This window comes from Rhamphochromis longiceps, linkage group LG1, assembly GCF_057381845.1.
Source record: "Rhamphochromis longiceps isolate RC_006_pf linkage group LG1, R_longiceps_female_GT1.1, whole genome shotgun sequence".
Lineage (NCBI taxonomy): Eukaryota > Metazoa > Chordata > Actinopteri > Cichliformes > Cichlidae > Rhamphochromis > Rhamphochromis longiceps.
Genome location: NC_140557.1, coordinates 10,201,386 through 10,224,538, shown reverse-complemented (window position 1 = coordinate 10,224,538; position 23,153 = coordinate 10,201,386). Strand labels below are relative to the sequence as shown.

Sequence of the window (23,153 nt, the reverse complement as noted above, 5' to 3'; positions counted from 1 at the left end):
CGACACAGGGCACAGAGAGTGCCTACTCCACCAAGACATTTGTGTTTGCATGTGTGATGCATATAAAAGCTGTAGAGGTCTTTAGCAAAGCTTTGAATTGGCAAAGCTTAAGTACAAATATACAGATAATTGTAACTGTTGAATACAATCAAAAAGGACCTTTTGGCTAATTGTAGCACAGTTTGTTTAACAAAGATCTGTGCAGGTCAGGGACTACACCATCTTTAGATATGTGATAGTGACTAAATCTAACATGCCACCTAGGTGCCATCACAAAAAATGAGTCGCTGACAGGTAAGAATTTTCGAGGTGATGCGCACACACGCATAAACACAGAGCTTCTATTTTTGTGGTTCTGGCTATAGTTTATTATTTCAGTTTAAGCATATTTTATGCCTTTTTAAGACAATATCTATTCTAAAAAAGCCCATGCTGCAAATACATTAATGAAAAAAGAAGCTCCATCAGCAGTTACAGCGACAAAAATGACCTCTCTTGTTTTCATCTCTTGTTTTCATCATGCATGCTATAAAAACAAAATTCAGGGGGAAAAAAATCCCCCCCATTCTGACATTTTGTTTACAGCCACTTGTGGTATTCATTTATTTTATGAACACCAGCTCGAAGTTTGGTGACTTAATGTGATGGCTAACTGGGCAGACTGGTAAATGGGTAACTGGAATGTGTGGGAGCTGACCTCAGAGCGAGGGCATTGGTAATGTGTAACCCCTTGTGTCCATACTCCTGCTGAGGACTGGCCTATGAATATGAATTGGACTGTGAGAGTTAAAGGTCAGTAAGAAGGATGCTGCCAGAAATATCTCAAATAAACAGACTTTCAGCTACTTTCTTGTTAATATGTAAATTTTACTGGGTAACGTGTATTATCCTGAGATGCGTTTACAGATTCAGTTTGACATGTGGGTCTAGCTTACGTTTGCAAATCATGTTTTATGCAAGACAGTCTCTTCAAAGTAACTTATTAAGAACATAATCAGTGATACACAACAAAGGATTGAGACATGCTGAAGTCATCAGACTTCTTTTGGGGTTTTTTTTTCTGGTTTTGTTTTCTCATTTCTGGTTAGAAACAAATTAAGGAGAAGAAAAATAATGGTCCAGAAATAACTGAGAACAAATGCTATGTCATTAACTATTGCATATTTTTTCAAATCAGTGAAGTGAACATTCTGTATATATTGACAGACATGTTTAGCACGTGTTCGGCGGGGGTGCACAGGTGGAGTAAGTGATGACAAATGGCAGACAGATCGGCTCTGGCCCATTAATTGCTGTTGGAAGCTGAAGGCTGCGTTGATCATTTCACCTCGCGACAGGTCAGCAGGGGACGTGATCATTAATATTAGAACATTTCCATCCATCTACCTGAACAAGAGGCCAGTCATTTAAAAGGCTGGCGCTGGGCAGACCTTTCACGCCCTGTTTATAACACTGATCTAAGCACATTACCAGAGCTGTGGGGGACCACTGCCAGTCATTAATTAGATGTACACACTTACACACACACACACACACACACACACACACCACACACACACACAATATGACCACCTCTACTGGAACCCAGTCACATTTGAAAAATGCCACATGTATGAGATAAGGTACAGCAACACGCACTAGGTATAAAAATTTAACATCAAAAGTCCTGTTCTAGGCTAACTGTGCAAGCCATGTGTATACTTTCACACTCACATACTTACCTAAAGTTACTCTTCCAAAGATCCCAAGGTACGTGTAATTCTTTCAGGTGGAGAGTATGCGTACACGTGTGTCAGAGATCAATCATTCAAAAGTATTTACAAATGCACAAAGCCAGACTTAGAAAGGTTGGCACATAGCCACTCTGTTTAAGTGCTTTTCAATGTGTCTGTGGTGTCAACATCTATTTCACACTTATCTACACCTCAAAGGGGAAAAAAGATGTTTCTGTGACCTTTAGCAAGTGTCAGATCTGGAGAGGAGAGGAGAGGGAAGAAGAGAAAGAGAGGATGGGGATTTAAGAGATCTGTCGATGCATGCCTTACATAACCTTTTTTTATTTGTCCGGGAAAGATTGACTGAGCATGCTCTTTATCAGAAACATACTAGCTGCTTCACACTCGCATACCCACAGATTTTTACACAGAGGAGCTGCTCAGTACATCTAAAGTTTTCTGGTAGACAATAAAACAGTTTCTCTGTTCTCCCACTGGGGTAACTGAGGGTTAAAAAAAAGTCTGGTTCAAGGGCATTTTTAGTTTTAAACACTCACCAGGATTCTAACTAGCAGCCTTACAGTCAAAACAGACCATGTGCCATGTCTATGAATTGGCTAGCTCCACCGGTACGCGAGGGCCATTTGCCTTTTTGCCTTCATTGTTGGTTTGTGGCTGGGCCTTAATGTTTCCATTAAGATTATGTCGATCGAGCAAGCTTTTTAGTTTTCACCTTCAAATTACAACATGCTTTCATGAGGTCAGCTGTTTTCCATGTGGAATGGCCAGTTTTAATGCAGACACAGTCCCTCGGTATTCAGGCTGGGTCCAGTTCAGTCAAGGGAAAGTCAGGGGAAAGAGTGAGAAAATGAGGAAGGGAGAGGGATGGAGGGAGGAAGAGAAGAGAGGCAGGAGAGCATTGATTGAAAGACTGTGATTAGCAGTTTTCAGCGGGGCACCAGGGCCACTGAGTTGTTCTAACAGGGTTGTCGCGTCTAGAGGTGCAGTCAAGGAGAAGTCACTGCTTTAGAAAGCTCCCTCGATTTTCCCATTTCCCCCTCCCTCCCTCTTACACTCTCACCATCCAGCCACACTTTTCCTTCCCTTCCAAAAAGTCAATATGGCTGTGCAAAGTGCAGCATGCCCCACAGGGAGGCCCAGTTAGCTGGAGGGGCTGGTAGGGGCTTACAGTGAGGACAAGAGGTGTCCTCCAGGCCTGTCCCATAGGCAGTGACAAGGACAGACCTGAAGACCAAAGGACCAAGGCCACCAGACTGCCCTTCCCCTTTGCAGCTTGCTTTCTTTCTTTCACTACATTTCTCTCAAGCTTGGCTGGCTCGGCGAGGCAGAAGAATCAATAATCATGTGGAGCGTTTAAAATCCCCAGCTCCAAAGACCAGTGCTACGGTCCTCAGAGCCCAGCAGACCAACACATCGCTCAGGGCGGAGCAGCTGATGGACAGATGAGTGGGTGGACGGTGGACGCACCTGGTCATTGAAAGGTTTGTGATTTGTGACAGTAAACAATTCAATAGCACTTAGCAATACACAGTGTCTAAAGGGTGTAAACCCAGACTCTTCACACACACTACCATCACCTCAACATGTCAGAGATCAGTAGGATTCAGGCAGGTCAGGCAGCTGCATAGACAAACACAACCTGGTGTTGTAGCTCCCTCTCTGCGGAAGTACCTTTATTAATGTAGATGACATTAGTTGTAAAATAAAGCCACCAAAAATATATTTTTACAAAAACAGACATGTACCATCACTGTCAACAGCAGTGCTTCTGATTTCCATACAGTAGGCTTGACGAAGAAGCCTGTACATGATCTGGATGAAGTGTGCGAGGAGGATTTCAGTCCTGCCGCGTGTCTTCATGTGTGAGTGACTGATCACAGTCGAAGTGGCTTGTGTCTCTAATCCAGTACCACTGTTAGACAGTGCAAAGACCCGGCTCTGTGTACCGCAGCACGGGCTGATCAAACCCATCCTGTGACAAGCAACCTCTTCAAATGACGATGATTTCCCAGCTCTGTGTCCTTTTGGTTCCATATTAGATCATCTCCTGACACTACGGAGTCTAGTACTTCATCTGGGATAAAGATGATGTGCAATAAGACCCAAGAGGCAGGAAGTAAAGGGTAAACGAGGGGCTAAGACTGGGGTGCTGTGCCTGATCGGTTGACAGCTGTGACAATTATGATGTGGTATATTATAACCTTATGCTAACCATAAGATTTAATACAGTATGTTGGTTGACAAAAACAACTCAAGATTATTATTCCAACTTAGCTGTATGCCATGTTCACATGCAACACAAAAACTGAAAAACATCTTTCCACTATCATATATATGCAGCAAAACTAGGATAACCTTAATAATTATTCGGTGACCTATATGTTAATCCAGATCTTTTTATTACAGTATTATTAACAAGCTAGGCGCATGACCCAAGTTTAAATCCTGACAACCATCTAAGCCACTAGAAAAACATATGCCTCTAAACAGATGTGACCAGAACATCTAGGACAGGTCTAATTCTTTCTAATGTACTTTCTGACCCAGATAAACTGGAATTATCAGATTAATATTAAATTATGGGCTGAATATCATTTGTGGCTGTTTACACAACAGTCTGTCGGTCTTCCTGGAATGCTGGGACAGATAATTTTGCTATAATGGCATTAGCCAAATCCTGAAATGTAGCAGACAGCACTTGTCTTGCTTGAGAAACCACCTTATTTCTTTATTTATTTTTCTTTCACTCATTCTGAACAAAGGAAAATATTCTACCAGGAACTGAATAGCTTAATCCTCTTTTCACTCTTCCCAGTAGCCTGAATAGTGACAGATTAACATCCTGGAGGTTTACAAACCCAGCCATTTGAAAATGTAATTGCTGATGCCACACTGCATGCATGTGTTTAAAGTTAAGGGTTAATATTAAAGCTTAAAAGACACACACACCAAGTCGAAAGGGATGTTGGCACGCTGGGCCAGACCCAAGTCACTGAAGCCTTTTCACGTGTGTATTATAGTACATTATAACATACCATAATAGTAATATAGTAATAATACTGTAATATACTCACATATCTATATTATTGCTAATATATATTTGTAATATATCTATATCATGGCTAAAGCACTTCTGGATGGATGCAAACTGCATTTCGTTGCCTTGTACCTGTGACATGTGCAATGACAATAAAGTTGAATTCTATTCTATTCTATTCTATCAAGGAGTCACAAGCTGTTCCAAACCCTCACTAGGTGTCATAGTTACTGTTCACTTCTGCTAATTATTACAGGCAATCAGAGGGGTTAACGGGGCGGAGCCTGAACAGACCATGTTCCGGGGCATTTAACAGCTGGCTGGAACGGAGGTGAATGCATTACACACTGCCCTCATCCAATAAAAATAAAACACCCTGACATCTGAGGTGTACTTAGCCCAGAGGGGAGGGAGGAAGAGGGTGGTGGAAGGAAGAGGAGAGTGCATCTGATAATATGATGTCCAACTGCCACCTAGTGACAACTTTCCAGGTTCTGTGATCTTTCAGGCTGCTGATCATCAAGAGTTAGGGGGGACACACCAATTAATCACAGGTCAAAGGGCTTCAGCATCAATAGCAAATAATTTGTCTTTAATTAAGATCTCAATGAGGCCCAATGCTTTCCAGAGAACAACCCAAATTATTAAAGTTTCATGAAAAAATTAAATAAAAGAAATAATTGAATGCAAAAAGTGTATTTTAATCACATGGTTTAATTTGTTGAAAAACCAATCACTGTACCACCCTTCCTCAGATGACCACACTGCCCATACATTTGGGGGAACATGCCTTAACACTAGACTAGTAGGCCGTTGGCTCCGGGCTCCAAGGTTCCCTCCCCTCATTAGCCCAGGTATAAATCACACTCTGCCGGTGCCCAGAGGTGAGAGGGATGAGAGTGGAGGTGAGCTTGAAATAATGCTTATGTCATGGCAGGTCAGCCCTCCATTATGGCCGTTTCAAAAACTATTAATCTTGCTTGTAGTCAGTGGCCTAGAAATAATTACTTCATCTAACCCATGTAATACAGCATGACCAGCAGTCGAGCCTGGTCAATTTGAGGCTGGGGAGGCAGAATAGAGTTGTGGGGGGTGAAATAAAGAGAGACAGAGAGAAAGGGAGAGAGGAGGGGGCAAAGCCACAAATTATCAGCCTCCTGTCTCCTGCTACTGGGTGACTGATGTTCTGCTCACTTCAGCTGTGGCCTTTTGCACTCTCAACACTGATTTAGATAGATAAACACGCACGCACTCAGATCATCACTACAGGCACACATATGGTATGTATGCACACTGCTGCATGATTAAATAAGTATTTTTTCATCCAGGAACACACAAATCACATTACTTTAAACAAGCCGCCCAAAAACCATTAAAAATGAGATATAAGGAACAGAAGAGATAAAACAGATTCAATTACCAGGCAGCACTCAGTCTTTTTAAAATTAGAAAAATCACAGAATGCCAGCAAACACTACATGACACTGCCATATATTTGTTTTGCCACATGATTAAACGTGGTATCTAAATTTACAGAAATATATCTGGAAGTTGTTAATGTTAAAATAATGCTGCCAAAATGTGCAAGTATTTTATTATTATTATTATTATTATTATTATTATTATTATTATTATTATTATTATTATTATATGTCAGAGGGATTTCACACCTTTGCATACATTAAAATTTTATGACTTTACACATTTCACCCCCACATCTCCACTAGCCACAGCTCCAGGTACAATCGCCTATCCTCCAAAACGGAGGACAAACCCACCTTACCAAACATCAGGGCAGATTCAGCCACAATAAAGATGGCTATTGAAGTAAACCACAGTGCAAGTCAACAGAGGAGCTAGTGCAAACTCAGCCTCCTAAACGTCACAGGAAGTATGCAAGGAGTGACATAAATAAATGTAGCCCTCCAGTGGCTGTCACAGCTGGCATTGCAGGTGCAAATTTAATTAGTCAAGGTGAAGTCTCCGTTGTTGTCTGAGAACGGGGGTGGGGGCTGGGGGTGTCCTCGCCATGCACGACTGTAAACACGTGCTATATCCTAATCAGGTGTCACCGCAGCGTTTGATCAGCCCGTGAAAACTTGTCATGAATCCCCAGCAGTGAGTGGGCCGACGTGGAGAACAAAGGAAAAGAGCTGTCATAAAAGAACAGGGTAGTGCCGGTGATGGCACTGGCAGTGGATAAAGAGAGTTTGCCCATTAGCAGTCTCTGTCACCTCTCTCTTTCCCATTTCCCTTAACGTATCCCCTAGTTTTCTTTCTTCCTCCATGCAGCAACCTACAATATACCTTCACTACATCCCACTGCAGCGCATTGGCTGAAAATCTCAACCACAGCTGTCGTACTCATGCTTCAAAAATGCCATAAAAGCCTCCAAAAGATAACCCCAAAGTATTACACTGCTTTCCTTTACCTCCCAAAGAACCGCACATGTACAGAGATACAGGATGTGATCTTCTTGTTTTTAAATCGAGCACCATTCTAAATAGTTGGGTCCTCCTGAAAAGCCTGGGAACTAGGCGCAGATGTACCATTCTCCTCCCCCCCAGCGACTTCAGGTTGTATTGAGGCAGTGCAGGAACACATGCACCATTAGATACTGTTTACCTTTCAGTTTGGATGATATTGAATACATTAGCCGATTGAACCTCATAAGAAACACAGGCGAGTGACAAGGCCCAATCGTCTTTGCGACTACCATGGTAACTGAGATTACAGGCTAACAAAGAGCAGACAGGGAGAAAAAATATTTAAAACCCGAATAGTGATACATAAATTAATTAAAGGACAAAAAAACAAGTGGAGAATTAAAGTTGGAACATCTGTCAGCGACTTAGCTTTCCAACGTAATACCAGTGTTAGAACATTTATACCCTTGAAGTTAATGATCCCCTCTTTAATTGACAGTCAAGGAAAACTGGCTGCGGCAGCATCCTGCCGAGACACCGATAAGAGGCCCCCCCCACACAAAAAAGAAAAAAGAAAAAAAAAAAACAGTTTAAAGAACCTTGGCACTAATCCCTATTGTCATCCCAGTGCAGCAGAAGGACTTACAAACACAGATAACTCTGCTGAAGCTGTCTATTTCTCAGGAGTTATGGGGACAGCCGAGCTGCCGCATGCCTCAAATCAGTCACTCAGATTAGCCCAATCCCTCTGTGCTGTCAGTCAGCCGAGACACTAGCTTGTCACCACATTTACATGAGTCCATCTCATATGTGACAATGCCCCCTATATATGACAATGGTTGCGCGGAAGGGGTCCACTCACTCGCAGATAGCGGGTGTACAGTATGGCAGGCAGGCTGTTGTTGGATTAAGCTCATGGCGTGCGCAGTGCTCATGTCTTCGCTGACACTCAAACAACAAATTTAAAGAGTCTTAACCATTTGCTTTTTTTCCCCATAGTGGGAAGAATGTGGGAGATGCATGTCAGATGAAACACACACATGCACCTAAAATGCAAACACAGATACACAAGCACACACACACACACACACACACACACACACACACACACGCACTCACTGGGATGAACTTCAAAAACTTGTAAGTACAAAATAACTGTTAAAAAAAAATAAAAATAAAAAAAAAGTCTTTCTAGTGTATGCCGTCTCCAAAGTTGGCTTTGAGAATGACTTTAATCCACCTACTTCACTTAACATGATAAAGCTCAAAGAACAAAGAGGCAAAAAATATATATATAACAGTAACGATGTGCTACGGAAAACATCAGGATCAGTCCCCATCTTCAATGTATGCAGGAATAACAGAGGTTCAAAGTGCAACCCCAAAACAAATCGCTAAAAGACAAACTGGATAAGACAAACTTTGGCATGTCAAATTAATAAGGGATTAGCACCTACAGTGTTTGAGTTTGTACTTTTAAATTAAAGTGTGGTACGTCGAGGCACCTGAGAGCTTACACTCTGCTGACTACTTTTTATGCTTCTGCGGCTCACTCCACTTCAGACAGTCCTGAAACAAATGACAGTAGATGCCCTCTACATAACAGGGCCAGGGCAAGCATGACACAGGGGTTGACAACTGAACCCTCAAACTCCCTAACCCCTACTTCTGCCATGCCACATGCACACACACATGCACGCACATGCACGCACACAAACAACCCCGAAAACAGCCCTGACATGACCGCTCGGCAGCCCTCCCTAACCCCTTCTTGTGTTTTTTTTCTCCCTTCATCTCACTGGAGACAACCCTCGATTCAGGACCATTTTAGCCAGCCAAGTGGATGTGACCCGCTGCCCCCCAGTCAGGCTCATCTGAATAAACAGAGTTGAAGAAACAGGCAGAGGAGGGAAGATCTGCCTACATTATGATAGGAAGAGATAGGATGGGATTCAGCCAAGGGGCTCCTTTCTTTATGCACGTTTGATCAAGTGCTTGACAGCACCAGTGGATGGAATTACAGACTGTTGAACAAAAAGTTGCGGTGTGGGTGTAAGTGTGTGGAAATGAGTGTGCGCAGTTTGGTCTGGACAGCTGGATTTCCGAGGCCTGACAGTGTTAGGCTTGTGACAAGCCTGCCGCAGCACACCACCACCACCACATGCAAAGCGCAAGCCGCCTACTAGCCTTCGCAGTCCATCACTCAGGACGGCCGAGGGAGGCGCCGTGAGAAGAGGTCAGACGTGGTGGAGAGAGGGAGGGAGGAAAGAAGAGAAGAGGATGAGGAGCTAGAGGAAGAAGGGAGGGCCGGTCAGGGGTTAAGTGTAGAGAAGACAGCGATGAAAGGCAACTGTCATGCACCAGTGCTCGCCCAGAAGCACCTGTCTCGAGAAGAACATGCAAAGTGTGCCGGTCACGTCCTGACAATACCCCCGCTTTTTCTACACACACACACACACTCACGCATACAAGCACTCAGTAAAGGGCTGATGCTCCACCATTGGAAAGGCATCACCTGCCTGACAGCATGCCAGTCAAGCTGTCGTTGGCTCCCTCGCATATGCAAGGAAAAGTTAGACTGATGAAGAAAAAACACACGGGGGTTCAGAGAAAGAATCACTGAGACATGAACAGACCACCTGAAGTGAGCAAACACTTCTCAAAGACTTGATGCCAAGTAAATGCTGGAATGAGCAATACAAAGTGCTCCATGAAAGCAAATGCAGGATAACTCAGACAGCTACTCCAGACTGCAAGTTGCTCTAGTTACTAACATCCTCTGGTGGAAGCGCTAAACCTAATGTACTAAGGATGGAAACGTTATTTTTAAAGCCATTTGTGTGTTTTCACAAAATTAATTTGTCTTTTTCTGTTTTAACTTTTAACTGCCACCGTAAAATTATCACCGTCTGATAATTTAACAAGACAGAAAAGAGAACGCCTACGCCTGACATCGTTCCCATCAAACTCTTCCCATAGTAACACTAAATTACTACATATTATTATGTTGGGTACAAGCAGAAAATAACTAAGGGTATTCCATTTAAGATGGTTAGCAGAGGAGACTAACTGCAGCTCCAGCTGACTACATGAATAAAGCTGAAATCTGCCTTTGGTTGCAGGAGGCACTTCCTATGTTGAGCTTCTGCAAAGAAACAAGCGAAATGCCAGGTATTTTAACACACTTTCATTGCTCACGTTTATGGAAAAGAACTTATGATGTACAAATTAACAGTTAGTATTTACAGCACCTTGTGAACCTGGTCTCCTGCAGCTTTTGTGAATGAAGGGTTTTGGACTTTCCATTGAAACCAGATGTGGTGCAACCACTCCAGCAGTAGGTACTTGTACTTTATTGGAAAGGTGAGTCACTGTAAAGGAAAATAAATTCACAAATAAACAGCATGAAGACTGCTCTGTCCTATGCAGGTGGCGTTGCACAGGGAAACAGTTTTTAATGGCGTTAGCTAAAGTTAGTAACACCCAGTACCAATAGGACGTATTCTGGGTAACACTGATTATTAGTCATGTCTTTCACTGAAGACTGAATAAGTGCAGACGGAAGGAGGCATTATTACAATCGCAGTTGCTAATCTTTCCAGCCTCCATGGTGCTTATTGATTCCTTGTGTCTTATGTTCTCCGAGCAGTTACACCAAGGGCAGCCGCGACACACAGAGATAATTATTAGACAATATTTATTCAAAGATACGCCCAACCCCAAACCACCTACCCACACCTAGTGCACATTCGTACAAGTGCACAAACACACACACAGACACCAGAATGCCAAACAAACAGAAACAAAGAATAACAACTCACTTGGATCATAGCCTCGGGTGGCTAATGAACCCCCAGGAGGCTCTAGCCTCTGTGTATGAGTTGAGAGGGTCATCCCCATGTTTATTCAGCATCAGCCCGATGAGCCTCCAACATCTATTGATTGAACTGATTATTCTATGTCTCTTTTGTGACAGGCCACATGCTTGACAGGTGAACCCTACTTGTGCAGGTCACAGTTGATGTAATCTCATTGAATCTGACGGCTGACCAAGTCGGCCAGTTTGCATGATCCACATCTCAGCCTTGTTTTCAAATATGATGACATCTTTGGCTAATGCCTCAACACTAATATGAGGTGATCGGTAGGGGGTGACAGGCACCAAAGTTGTCGGGAGCTGTTTGGACAATCCTAGTTGCTGCATCCATAGGAGAGAAAAAATGTCTACGTTGTAAATGCTAAAGATAGCATAGCAAGAAAAGCATTGGTTTATATATACATATGGGTGTAACACATCAGCTCATCAACTTTCCAAACAATATGTATGACAAGTAGCTGTAATACACCATTACATTTTTTTCAGTTCTAACAGTCTAACAGTTTTCTTTTCCTAATGTCTGAGTCAATATATAGGTATACAGTACTATAGTTAAAACAGTGGCTTCTGTCAAAGCTTTATAGAATATAAAAACATCCAAATGTCATCATGAAATAGGGATAAAATAAAAACACACAACCAAGTCAATACATAAAATATTCTCCTGTTCTGTTAAGAAGAAATAAATATTTTGTGCAATGCTGTAAAGAGTCCTCCTGTCTTAATAGGCTGCCTATTATACTTTTAGGCCATTTAAATATAGTCAACGTATGGCTCACTCCCATTAATGTTCCCACAGCAGAGCTGCGAAGTTGGGCTTTTTAAAAAAAAGCTCAATTGTGACTTATTGTTCCAAACTTTGGGGCACAAAATATTCTGTCGTTGGAAAAACCCCTATTAGCCTTGCATAATCCTCAATCATCACCCCTCTGCTTGGTTCCCAGTTGCTGGAAGGATAAATCTGAGCCCGCTATTTGCCAGTGTAAAAATCTTTGTTAATTTAACAAGACAGAAAACAGAACCCCTAAGCCTGACATCATTCCTATCATACTCCTCTCATAAAGGGTGAGAAGACAAAAGCAAAGAAGCAGCGCACCCAGAAATGACAGCAAGAAAGTCACATTTTTTTAAACCAAAAACCTTCCAAACTCCAGATAAAGTTCTTCTTTTGGTCGGTCACTATAAGTCATTATAATGCAAGCCTCTTTTCAACATTTGTCTAGTCTGTTCTTGCTATTGAAGATGCTTGTGCTATAAGACAAGCTAACACTCTGATGGGAGTCCCCATCAAGTCATTTAAACACATACCTTGGCACAGTACCGGTGGACCATAAAAGCTTATATCCTTCCACATGCAAGCCAAATGTAGACATCATGCATCATCAAGCTGTTTATTCAACAAAGACTACTATTATAGAATGGATGAAAGGTGAAATGAAGGAAAATTAACCAGGGTTTTTCACGATGATCATGATTTGCTAATCAACTTTTTCATTTGTAATAAACAGAAACTCGTTAAGCCATTCTTAGAATTTCTGCACTTGTAAGCATTCATGCACAATCTGTAAAATCTAACATTCTACCACATACACATTACTGTGGTCATAATCTTTATCAATAACAATAAGAAAGTAGCAAATACGCTCAAAAATTATTTGTTAAATTGACTAAAGTGAAATCATATTTAAACTAAATCACTAACACAACAGCAATATTTTTAATTTGTGTGTTATCTTAGGTTAACTTTAGTACACATAATGACATAAATCCTTGGAACAGTTCTGTGTGGGCTGATTTAATAAAAAAATGATGATCTGTAACATCTCCAAACAAATATATGAGCAAAGATCAAATAGGCAAAACAGTGTAAAGACATGTAGAAGAAAAGCTCAGCAGCAGTCTAATCAGACCCCTCCAACACTCACGCAGTTGATCAATGAAAGACCTAGGGCCGCCAGCCTGCGCTATATTACACACCAAACTTCATATTCATTCATTGATTTTACTTTTCATAATAGTATATCACTGAACTCCAATGGGAGCAAAATATGGAGGCCAGGGCTTAGGTCAACTCTCAAATGGACGCCTGGACGAATGTTTGCACAATATTGATGGGGCACGCAGAAAGAAATGACTAAATACCTGGATCAATAGCTAGTTTCCCTAGCTACGACAGGTTATTCTAGATGGAAATATATAAATACCTCTTTATGGCTACTGGAGAAGTCCTAACGAGCAATGCTAAATGCGCACCCTTAAGGTAAACACTTTGATTAGCCAAGGCCAGAGGTGACAAGAGGGGTCTGCTAATGCTAGGATGCCACACTTACAATGGCCTGAGGATGTTAACACACACAGGGCCCTGATAAAGAGACCGTGTATATGACAGGTCAAGCTCTGGGCAAAGAGCCCTGACCATCCTATTTATTTCTGATGTTTATGGACCCTGGCTTCACCATTCGCAGTCATGTTCGACCAATGAATGTCATTAATAATTGAAATTTCTTTTTTCACACTAATCAGAACCAGAAGTGGGAAAGTCTTTGGCCTAATGAAACACATTTGCACACAGACTTCTTAAAACAAAGTTAAGTACACAGACATCTTTATAATCAAACCAGGCGGACATATCCTGCTGCTGCTGCTGCTGCCCTGTTTTTATTTACTGCACAACCAAATTACTGAGAACAACACCCAACCTTACAGCTTTACCAGCTCCACAGTGTCCAGTGGGGCCATAAAGAGGGTGGAGCCACATCACTGCCTGCTCCTTAATTAAACCAAAGCTGTTAGGTTCATTTGCCTCTTTTTTTACACACATTGAATTAACCAGTCCATCGTTGAAGACCTCCCAGACGCCATCCCTACTTGCCCCTAAATCATGATTGGGTGAACGGTCCAGTGGGTCCCTGCTGGACATGCAGCAGCCGCCCAACGGCAAGGCCAGCACAGGGCATGTGGCAGATCGACACCTAGCCAGCGATAAGTAATTCTGTAGGGGATTAGCAGCATGATAGCCTGATCAATACTGTGTGCTCAGGCCATTAGGAATGCAGCGAGGAAATGACCCCCTCTGGTAATAAAGCAGGCATCTGGGTTCTCCTTCATTTGCCAGCTCCATTAGTGTAATGGTATCATTATCTGCCACAGCCGTATTTTTCTGCGCCTTGGCTTTTCCACAGCTCGACCAGCGGGGGTCTGATGAAGCAGTGAGAGCCCCCATACTGACTGTTCCCCTTTCTACCATTCTACACAGGACCTAGGTGTAAATCTAGCTCTGCTGGAGCTTATGTGCTACCCTGCCTTAGGTATCCATACCCATGTTTTATGTCAGTACCTAACACTATTTCTCCATTATTGGCTCATTAATAGAGCAAGCAGCATGTAGCTTGGGTTTAGAGGGAGAAAAAGATGGCCGGCAGAGCGCAAAGCTGCTGAATGCGCTGAATCTGACACCCCCCTCTTGCTAAAACACCAGGCTTGACATGACAGGACGTCGGCATTAGTTGCCATAAATCGTTTCCTTTACACTAATTCACCAGCTAACATTTTGTGGGGGAAAATTGATTAACCATGTCTGGATGTGTGGCCACATAATCAGCTTTTACTTCAGTAGATGTTAATTTAACAGAATCGCCAAGGGAAACACAAACCATTTTAATGGGTGTTTAGAAATTAAATACCCTAAACAGCTTGCACTAGGTGCCACAACCAGAACAAACCAATGAGGCTGATCTAAGCAATGGGCTGGTTTGAGCCCAGGACCTCACAACATCTGGTGACCCTGTGTGAACATTACTTAGCCTGCTGCTCACGCACACAGACACACTTCCTGTTTCACCACAGCACTTAATACTTGTCATCGCTGTCCAAATGGCAAGCTTGCATCAAAGACAACATTAGAACATCGGGTTAAGGGACAGGGTCGGTGCTGTTTTCACACTTGCCAGGGCATGAGTGGAAATTTATCCTGTGATGACAACACTGATAAAACATACTTAAAAGTTTTAAATTCATTAGCGTACTAGAGGTTAAACATTAGTATGATGAGAAAATTCAAGAAATTGTAGCTACTTGACAACCTAAGACAAAGTACAAATCTATAAAAACTTTTTTTTTCTGATACAAACAAAATGAAATCTGATGAGTGAGTGTTTTCACTAGCCTGAATGATGAAAAACCTAAATAAATGACATAAATGTGAATTGGTGTGACTAGGTGGGGTTAATTCCCCTCGGGGACTCAGACAAATGTTCTCTTTCATTTAAAAAAAGATATATAGAAAGAAGCCATGGCACCCCACCTGTCTATGCTATACTGACTTGTTGTGATGGGATTTTCTGAGGAGACTGTGTATTCATTTGGCACTAATCTGTTGGGGCTTGCATTCCACAACTCGGAATAACAGTGCACCCATCACAGTGCATCTCTCACTTTGGGCACTATTGCAGACACACTCATTTACTAGATAAGACAACCATCATATCCAAGGTATTAGTTAACATAATAACTGTGTCTTTATACAACCAGTGATATTGTGAAAACCGTTCAAAACGCACGCAGCTTTCGCTTTGGCCGCTGTACAGTTTTAAAGAACTTTTGCAGTTACTAATTCTCTCGCTCATCCTTTTATTTATCTAAGGAGAAAGACAGCTAAGCCATTAGGTCTGTGCAGTACTGCCTGAGGGCCAACTAGAATGAGTTCTCTCTCTGAGCCGCTCATCTGGCTGCCATGGCTGCTTTCATAAACAGGAGGAACCACGTCCTACATAGTTTCACTGCTGTCTAACATGATCCAAACACATGCGCCACAGCAGACTGCGTCCAAGTCTGGAGATATGAGAAGAAACAGACAGGCAGATAGGCAGATGCTAAGAGAAATGACTGTGATGAAGCAGCCCTGGATGCCTAGTGCACAGCAGTTTCCTCTCTTCCATTAGAATGTCCACAAACTGCAAAGTTCCAGCTTTTACAAAGCTCGACACATCAGCACACACAACACATAGGTACCCATCTCTGCTCACATCATGTGACCCTTATTTAAATCCTATTTTTTTCAGTATCAGGTTCTACAGCTGGCACATTAGCACAGGTTGTTCTTTAACAACAGCAGTGGCAACATTAGCCAATAGGTTATCATTTCTACTGTATGTCAGAGCACAAACCATTATCCACTGCATCTGTAGTAAAGCCTGAAGCAGCTGGAGACTGCTGGCCTGGCAGCATGCCAAATCCCGGCTACACTTCACACTAACTTTACCTTTTGTTTTTACTGTTAGACTGAGCTGCACAGCTGCTGATGCCATACAAGTGATTCATTGTTTATTCTTCACACCAGAATAACATCCCAACTTGAGCCTCGACTCTGTCTTTTGTTTGTTTTAATTTTAAAAAAAGAAAGATATCTATGCATTGAAATAGTTGCAATGTCCACTATTTTTTCATAATTGTGTAGCCTGCTGTAATTCATATCGTATTTCAACTTGATGTAGGATGCTGTCGAGGCGTTACTCTGCAACCTCTATTTTCTCATCGGCAGTGTCTCTACGTGGCAAAACACCATTTTAACGTAACTGTAATTCTTCATTGTGGCAGACTGGTGGGGGGAAAAAATGGAAAACACAATAAAGGAAACAGGCAAGGTGAAGTATGCGCTGACATTCCCGGCTTTCTAGCCTTCAAAATGCAGCCAGCAGCATCACATACGGAGCATTAGATATTCAAAGAGCGACAGGGCTTAGAAATATGCCAGACCTAACGGAGAAAAACGCTATCAATACCTTTCTTCTCTTCTCCCCCTCACTGTCACCCGATCTTTTCATGTTCCTGGAGTTGTGTTTACACTGCCTCGCTTTCATTAGGGGCGACGTCGGTCGTTGTAGTGCACGAATAAACTGCATATCCCGCTATTTTCGTGCCAGGAAGAGCGTCTGCGAGTGAAGCCGTGTATTTCATTTCTACGAGACTCCAGTCTTCAATTTCTCCAGTTTAAAATGAGTTTCCGTGGAGAAATGGTTGGGGGAGATTTTAAAAGCGTAACACTTAGAACTACAATTCCCAGCTCGAGCGTGAGCTCGCGGCGGAAGCAGATTCGGCACGCTCAAGACTTTGCACTACGCAGGTGTGGCGCAGGTACAGATCTATATATTGCACATAGGCCGGTCAGCATGGCTTTTAAATCGGTGTTTTAAGCCCCTAAAATGGCTGTGGCATTTAGAGGAAAAATGTGAGAGACATAATTTAAAGCGAAAGCAAAAGTCACAGACCTATTCGGCAATTTTGAGTAGTAGTATTGCTTGTACTAGAGTCGAAATGTCGTTTTTAATGAATTTATTGCTTACCGAGTTTTTTCTATTATTGATATCATTATTTAAAAGTCTCAACAGAATCTTAAGGTCTTTATTAAGGCTATTGCATGTACTTTCCTCATTTTTTAAATCAAGCACAGTGCCACTTTCATCTTCGATACGTGTAAAAGTAGCAATCATGCTTTGAACGGGCTCCACTTCAAGTCTAGCCAACTTTCTTTCAACTCTTGCATGCGTCTCAAATCCAGGTGCTTTTTTTCCTGCCGGTGTGGGCCTTTACCACGTCAGCCCTTTTCAACTCGCCAGCAATCATGAAAGTGCACCGTAAACGCACAGCGTCTGTGTGGCTGCCTTTGTATATCACCCACAGTTGCCTTTCAAGAGTTGAACCAGATTGCTCGTAACATAGTTTGAATAGTGCTGAAATATGTTCTGTCCATTGTTCCTATCAAAGCACACGTGAAATACATGAGAAAGTTTCACGGATGAAGTGGCTTTGGCGGCGGGAGGGCAGTGCAGGGGCGGATTGCAAAGGTCTGAAACACCTGCTACACATTACCATTACAGACTTTGATCAGTGTCTTCATTAGTTTCCTTTGTAATCTCTTTTCTTTTATGGTAGAGCTGACCAAAGTGAACCGGTACGATGATTTAACACACATGTTTCTTTCACCTGTCTTGTAAAATACTCAAAAGCTGTCCCACTTTCAAAGATGCCACACTCTCTTACTAATAATCGGTGGGGGAGTTCTTTTGATTCCTATTTATAACCTACATTTCCTCTTCTATGGCCTGGTCCTGTAATGGGGAAAATGTCTGAAAAATATCCTTGGAACCATTTTGCGAAAACTAGATCCATGTGCATGCATGTATATGATTTTTTTTAAACATATGTCAGACTAGAGTCTTTTTTTTTTATAGCTACTTGCATGGAAAAAAAATCTTACGGCACTGTAAATAATTTCTTTTAGATCTTACAATGTCAAAACCTGCCTACATCCAACCTCCATCACCCCATTCCATCATTAAACTATGTCCCTTTTATGTGTCAAACTATCATTCACTAATTCCCACTGTCAGTCATCTTTATGGTTTACATTTTAAAAAAGTAAAGTTTTTCTGCTTGACATTTTTGGCTTACTTTGTCAGCTCTTTTGGCTCTTTGAATGAACATAATGTATAGGGCCATTAATGGCAGACAGATCCCCATGCCTTGCCCAATAATTCCCAGAGAAGCTTTTTTTTATTACTGTTGGCTTATTGGTGGATTGGTGTCAGATTCATTGTGACTTAAGAATTATACTCCATGCGTATGGTGCATCCTATCAAGTTGTTTATTAAAGGTATATCATATGGTGAGATCCACTGTGTTGACACCTAGGGTCAGGAGTAGCTTGCTCTTAAAGTTCTGCCTGTCAGTGAGTGCGAAAATCACAAATAAACACCTTCTGTCTTGTTTCTACCAATTTCTGAACACAATAGGCTGCAGTTTTGTAGTTGAGGGGGGGCAAAGACTGTATATAAAAGACAGATATGACTTTTAGTCTCAAAACTGTGGAATTGTTCAAATTGACATCAAAAATCAGAATTTCCTACTTCCTGGAATGGCTCATCATGTCTTGGAAAGGTAGACTCTCCCCACCAACCCTGACTTAACAATCCAAGATGGCATCAGTGCATGTAAACATTAGTAACACTCTGAAAGTTGCAATCTGTACTACTGTTGTTATGCATTTGTGACTTGCAATTTAAGTCCTTACCACACTTCTCAGTTCTTAATGAGGATATACAGAAGATCTTTGTTTTGCTACTTAAGTAATATCACAAAGATAGAACCAAAGTTAACAAAAACCAGCCCAAAGAAAAAAGTAATCTAAACTTTGCTATGTAAAATACAAGGAACCGATTCATCTCTGGGTTTCTGTAACATTAAATATCCAACTTTGTTCATTTAAGTGGGGGCAACATGTCGTCCCATTAAGCATTTTGGGGCTTTTACTTCTAGCTTTATAGTAACATGCCTTTGCAAATGCTTAGCAATACTTGATACCATACTTACTCAACTTGCAACACATTCAAAGTAGTATGCATTTTTCCACTACTCAAAACGTACTCTGCTCTGCCATTTTTGTCTTTCCTTCTGGACACACTGATTTCAGGTAACTCCTGCACAAGTGAACCTAAAATGCATTTGTGTTTGTTTTTTTCCATCCATCTGGATGTGAATATTGAAGGCAGCAATCCAAGGAAAGATGCCCAGACCTCCCTCTTCCTAGCCACTGCATCCAGCTTTTACAGGGGGCTACTGAGGCATTTCCAAGCCAGCCAAATTACATAATCTCTCCAGCGTGTTCTACGTTTGCCCTACATTGAACATGCACAAAACAACTCGCCTAGGAGACGTCCAAAAGGCTTTCTTGTCAGATGCCCAAACAACCTCAACTGGTTCCTTTCCATGTAGAAGAGTGACTAAACTTATCACCCAGACATTATTCACAGGAAGCCACTTGACTATGTGATCTTATTTTTTTGTGATTACCCATAGTTTATGGCGAGGGTAAAAATGTAGATTGATCATCTCTCCTCACGATGATAGAGTGGAATGGCATCTGCAAATTCAGCATCAATCCAGCTGCCAATCTCTCACTCAACTCTCCCATAACTCGAACACAGTTTTCTGACATATCTGAAAGCCTCCACTTGGGGCAGTGACCTCTCCCCAGCATGGAGTTGGCAATCCAAACCTTTCCAGCCAAGAACCAGGCCTCAGACTCATAGGTGCTTATTGTCACCCCAACACAAATACTAATATAATTCTTTGATTACTGACTGTTAGATTGCTCAAACAGCGACTGTACTCTACCAATGACCAATTATCACTGCAAGAATATTTGAAAATGGCTGAAGAGGTCAAATACTGGCTGCACAATAACCTGTATAGCTACAGAGGCCAAGGCAGAACATGGAAACAACAGTAACCTTATCAGCAGCAAATCTGTTTATAAGGATTCTGCCCAAAGTTAGCCTTACAGTTTCTGATATCCTGACTAACCGCTATCTCATGGTCAGCAAGTTTAACAAGTGCCATATGACCTTTGTAAATAAGAGCATGTGCAGGTGTAACTCAATAAATACTCAACTCATCTAAATAGTTGAGGTTTTCATTTCTGAGCATGTAGTTTAATAGCAGATCACGGCTAGAAAGGACATGCAAACATTACATAATGTCATATTTTTGTACACTTAAAAATGTCTCTTACTGGCACTGTTCACTTTCAAAACATAAGTGATGAATATTTTTTTATTGAATGAAAATCACTTTTTGGTGTCCACCTCAGGGCATTCACACTAATTTGGACGTACCTTCAGTTGTTCTGGACCAGGACATGTCTTTACTATCATTCACATGTTCTCAATATCAGTCGTTGTGATTTAGACAGAGTGGAAATTTCTCTGGCTTTTTTAGTTTGGTGGTCAGGTTTTAGGATCTGTGAGCAATCATAATGTACAGACTCTTAACAAAAAGACAAGCCAATTACCTTCCTCAACAATGCCTGTCATTTGTTCTACAAAGAATCAGGCTCTAAAGCAGACACCCCTCCACTTATGTCTGACCTGTGGGGTTCAACATAAGGCAAGATCACCACTGTACACTCTTTGATGTGGTATCATGTGGAATGAAGGGGGGAAAACGCTTTGAACTTCTTCTATCATCATATACCCCTCTTTACTGATCTGGCCAATGTGTTTGCACTCACAATGGGGGTATGTTTTCTGTTATTATGCATTGCATCAGCTCCGGATGACCCTTCAACAAGCTTTTCTTTTTGTGATAAAACTAACATCTAAAAAAGCTGAGGATGAATAAACGATGAGGACAATGCAATGCCAGAATGTACTAAAGACAGAGACTATTGTGGTGGGCTTGTATTAAAACCAGAGCCCACAGCCCTGCAATCATCTCTTCCCCTGACTTCAAACTATTGTATGCCCTAAAAAAATCAGAAATACAATGGACATGCCTCTTTCTGAGTAATAATATTTTTCCGTTGCAGGAGATTCGATGGTCCACCTAGATTTTATTATTGCGTTATCAAGTTGTGGTTTCTGTGTGAAAGAGAGGAAGCAAACTACTGGAAAAAATGAAAACAACACAGTCAAGCATTGTCCTGCACCACACAGGACCTCTGCTGAAGGTACTTTTAAAAATTGTAAACAACATTTTTCAATCACCACAACTTCAACTAGGGACTGTCCTCAGCATTGTTCTGCCTCCACGAAGACAAGCTCATTTTTGATTTTTATTTATATCGAATGAACATATGGAGCAAGTATGTGCCTTCTCCGCTTGCTAACCTTAGCCTTAGGAAACTGTTATTTGTCAGTGCTGTAAAGCAGATTGCTGCCCAGTGGTTTCAATTTACATCAAAGAGCTTTTCACAGGCAGTAATAGTTATATCAAAACCTGAAATGTATTATTTAGGTTATGTGCTGGATTCCTACAAATGATTATATCCTTGTTCTGAGTAGGGCATTTTTTTTCCTTCTTTTTTTTTTTTTTGCTGACTTTTTCCATTCCAGATACTCCACCGCTTTTGACTGGTTTCTTTGAACCACCCCCACATCACTCCTGTACAGTCTCTTTGTAGCACCAGGGTACCTGTGTGGCTAACACCCGGTGGCCTATTAGTTACAGGACGTAAAAAGTGTCTCTAAATAGCAAGGGAAAAATTCTGTGTAGATTTTCCAAAGTCTGTAATGTGTAGTGGTTACATTTCCACCAGAGCCACCATTCATTCTTATTCTAATGGTCCTGTTATTTGTCTTGCATAAAAAAAAACAACAAAAAAAACTTTAAATGTTCACACTGTAAAAAGGGCCACGTTGGCAATTGGCATTGTCAATTTTTAAGATAGTTGCCAGAGTAGTATGTAAATAGGGGTCAGCTGTATATGTTTGTTCCTGGACTTTGAATTATTCAGCATTTGAAATAAACCACATACTGTGACCCATCTCTTTATACTTCCTTTTCTTTAAGACAGCTTTTTTCTGATTGACTACCCCTTTGCAAAGAGAATGTTTCAACAACAAATGTGCGAAGGTGCGATCCGATTAAGGATATTCCCTTTCTTTGACATTTTGAAGATGTAAGAGAAGAAAAAAAGCCACTCAGAAATCTAGTGTTTAGAGGAGTCTGAAGCCAGAGCATTTTGCACGTACACCAGCTGGTTTATCTAGTCAACTGCTCATTAATGCAAATATCTAATTAGCCAGTCACTTGCCCGCAAGTAAATGCATTTAGGCATGTAGACATGGTCAAGATGACCTGCTCAAACTGCGCAATCGAATGGGCAAGAAAGGTGATTTAAGTGACTTTAAATGTAACATATTTGTTAGTGCCACACAAGCTTATCTGAGTGTTTCATGAGCTGCTGATTTGGATGTTTTCAAGACAACCATCTCTACGGTTTACAGAGAAGGGTCCAAAAAAGATTTAAAAAAATATCCAGTGAGTGGTAGTTCTCTGGGAGAAAAAGCCTTGTTGATATCAGAGGTCAGAGAAGAATGGCTAGACTGCTTTGAGATGATAGGAGGGTAATAGTATCTCAAATAACCATTCTCTTCAAAAAAGCTGTGCATAAGGACATCTTAGCATGTACAGCACATAAAACCTTAAAGGAGACTATAGCAGTAAAAGGCCACTCCTGTCAGCTAGGAACAAGAAACTCAGGCCACAATTTGTACAAGCTCAGCAAAAGTGGACAAAA

The 23,153-nt window shown here is 41.5% G+C and overlaps 1 protein-coding gene across 3 annotated transcripts in view; it reads right to left on the bottom strand.

Annotated features, from left to right (window-relative positions):
- The window catches only part of fto (FTO alpha-ketoglutarate dependent dioxygenase), a 115,205-nt gene extending 98,089 nt beyond the window's left edge, over window positions 1–17,116 (bottom strand). For all 3 annotated transcript variants that reach the window (XR_014914305.1, XM_085427639.1, XM_085427722.1), the window contains exon 1: window positions 16,858–17,116. Coding sequence is in view for 2 of the 3 variants with exons in the window: in XM_085427639.1 (XP_085283765.1) it covers window positions 16,858–16,977 (120 nt within the window). In the remaining variant the exon portion in view is untranslated. The remainder of the gene's footprint in view (window positions 1–16,857) is intronic.
- Window positions 17,117–23,153: the final 6,037 nt, after the last annotated feature.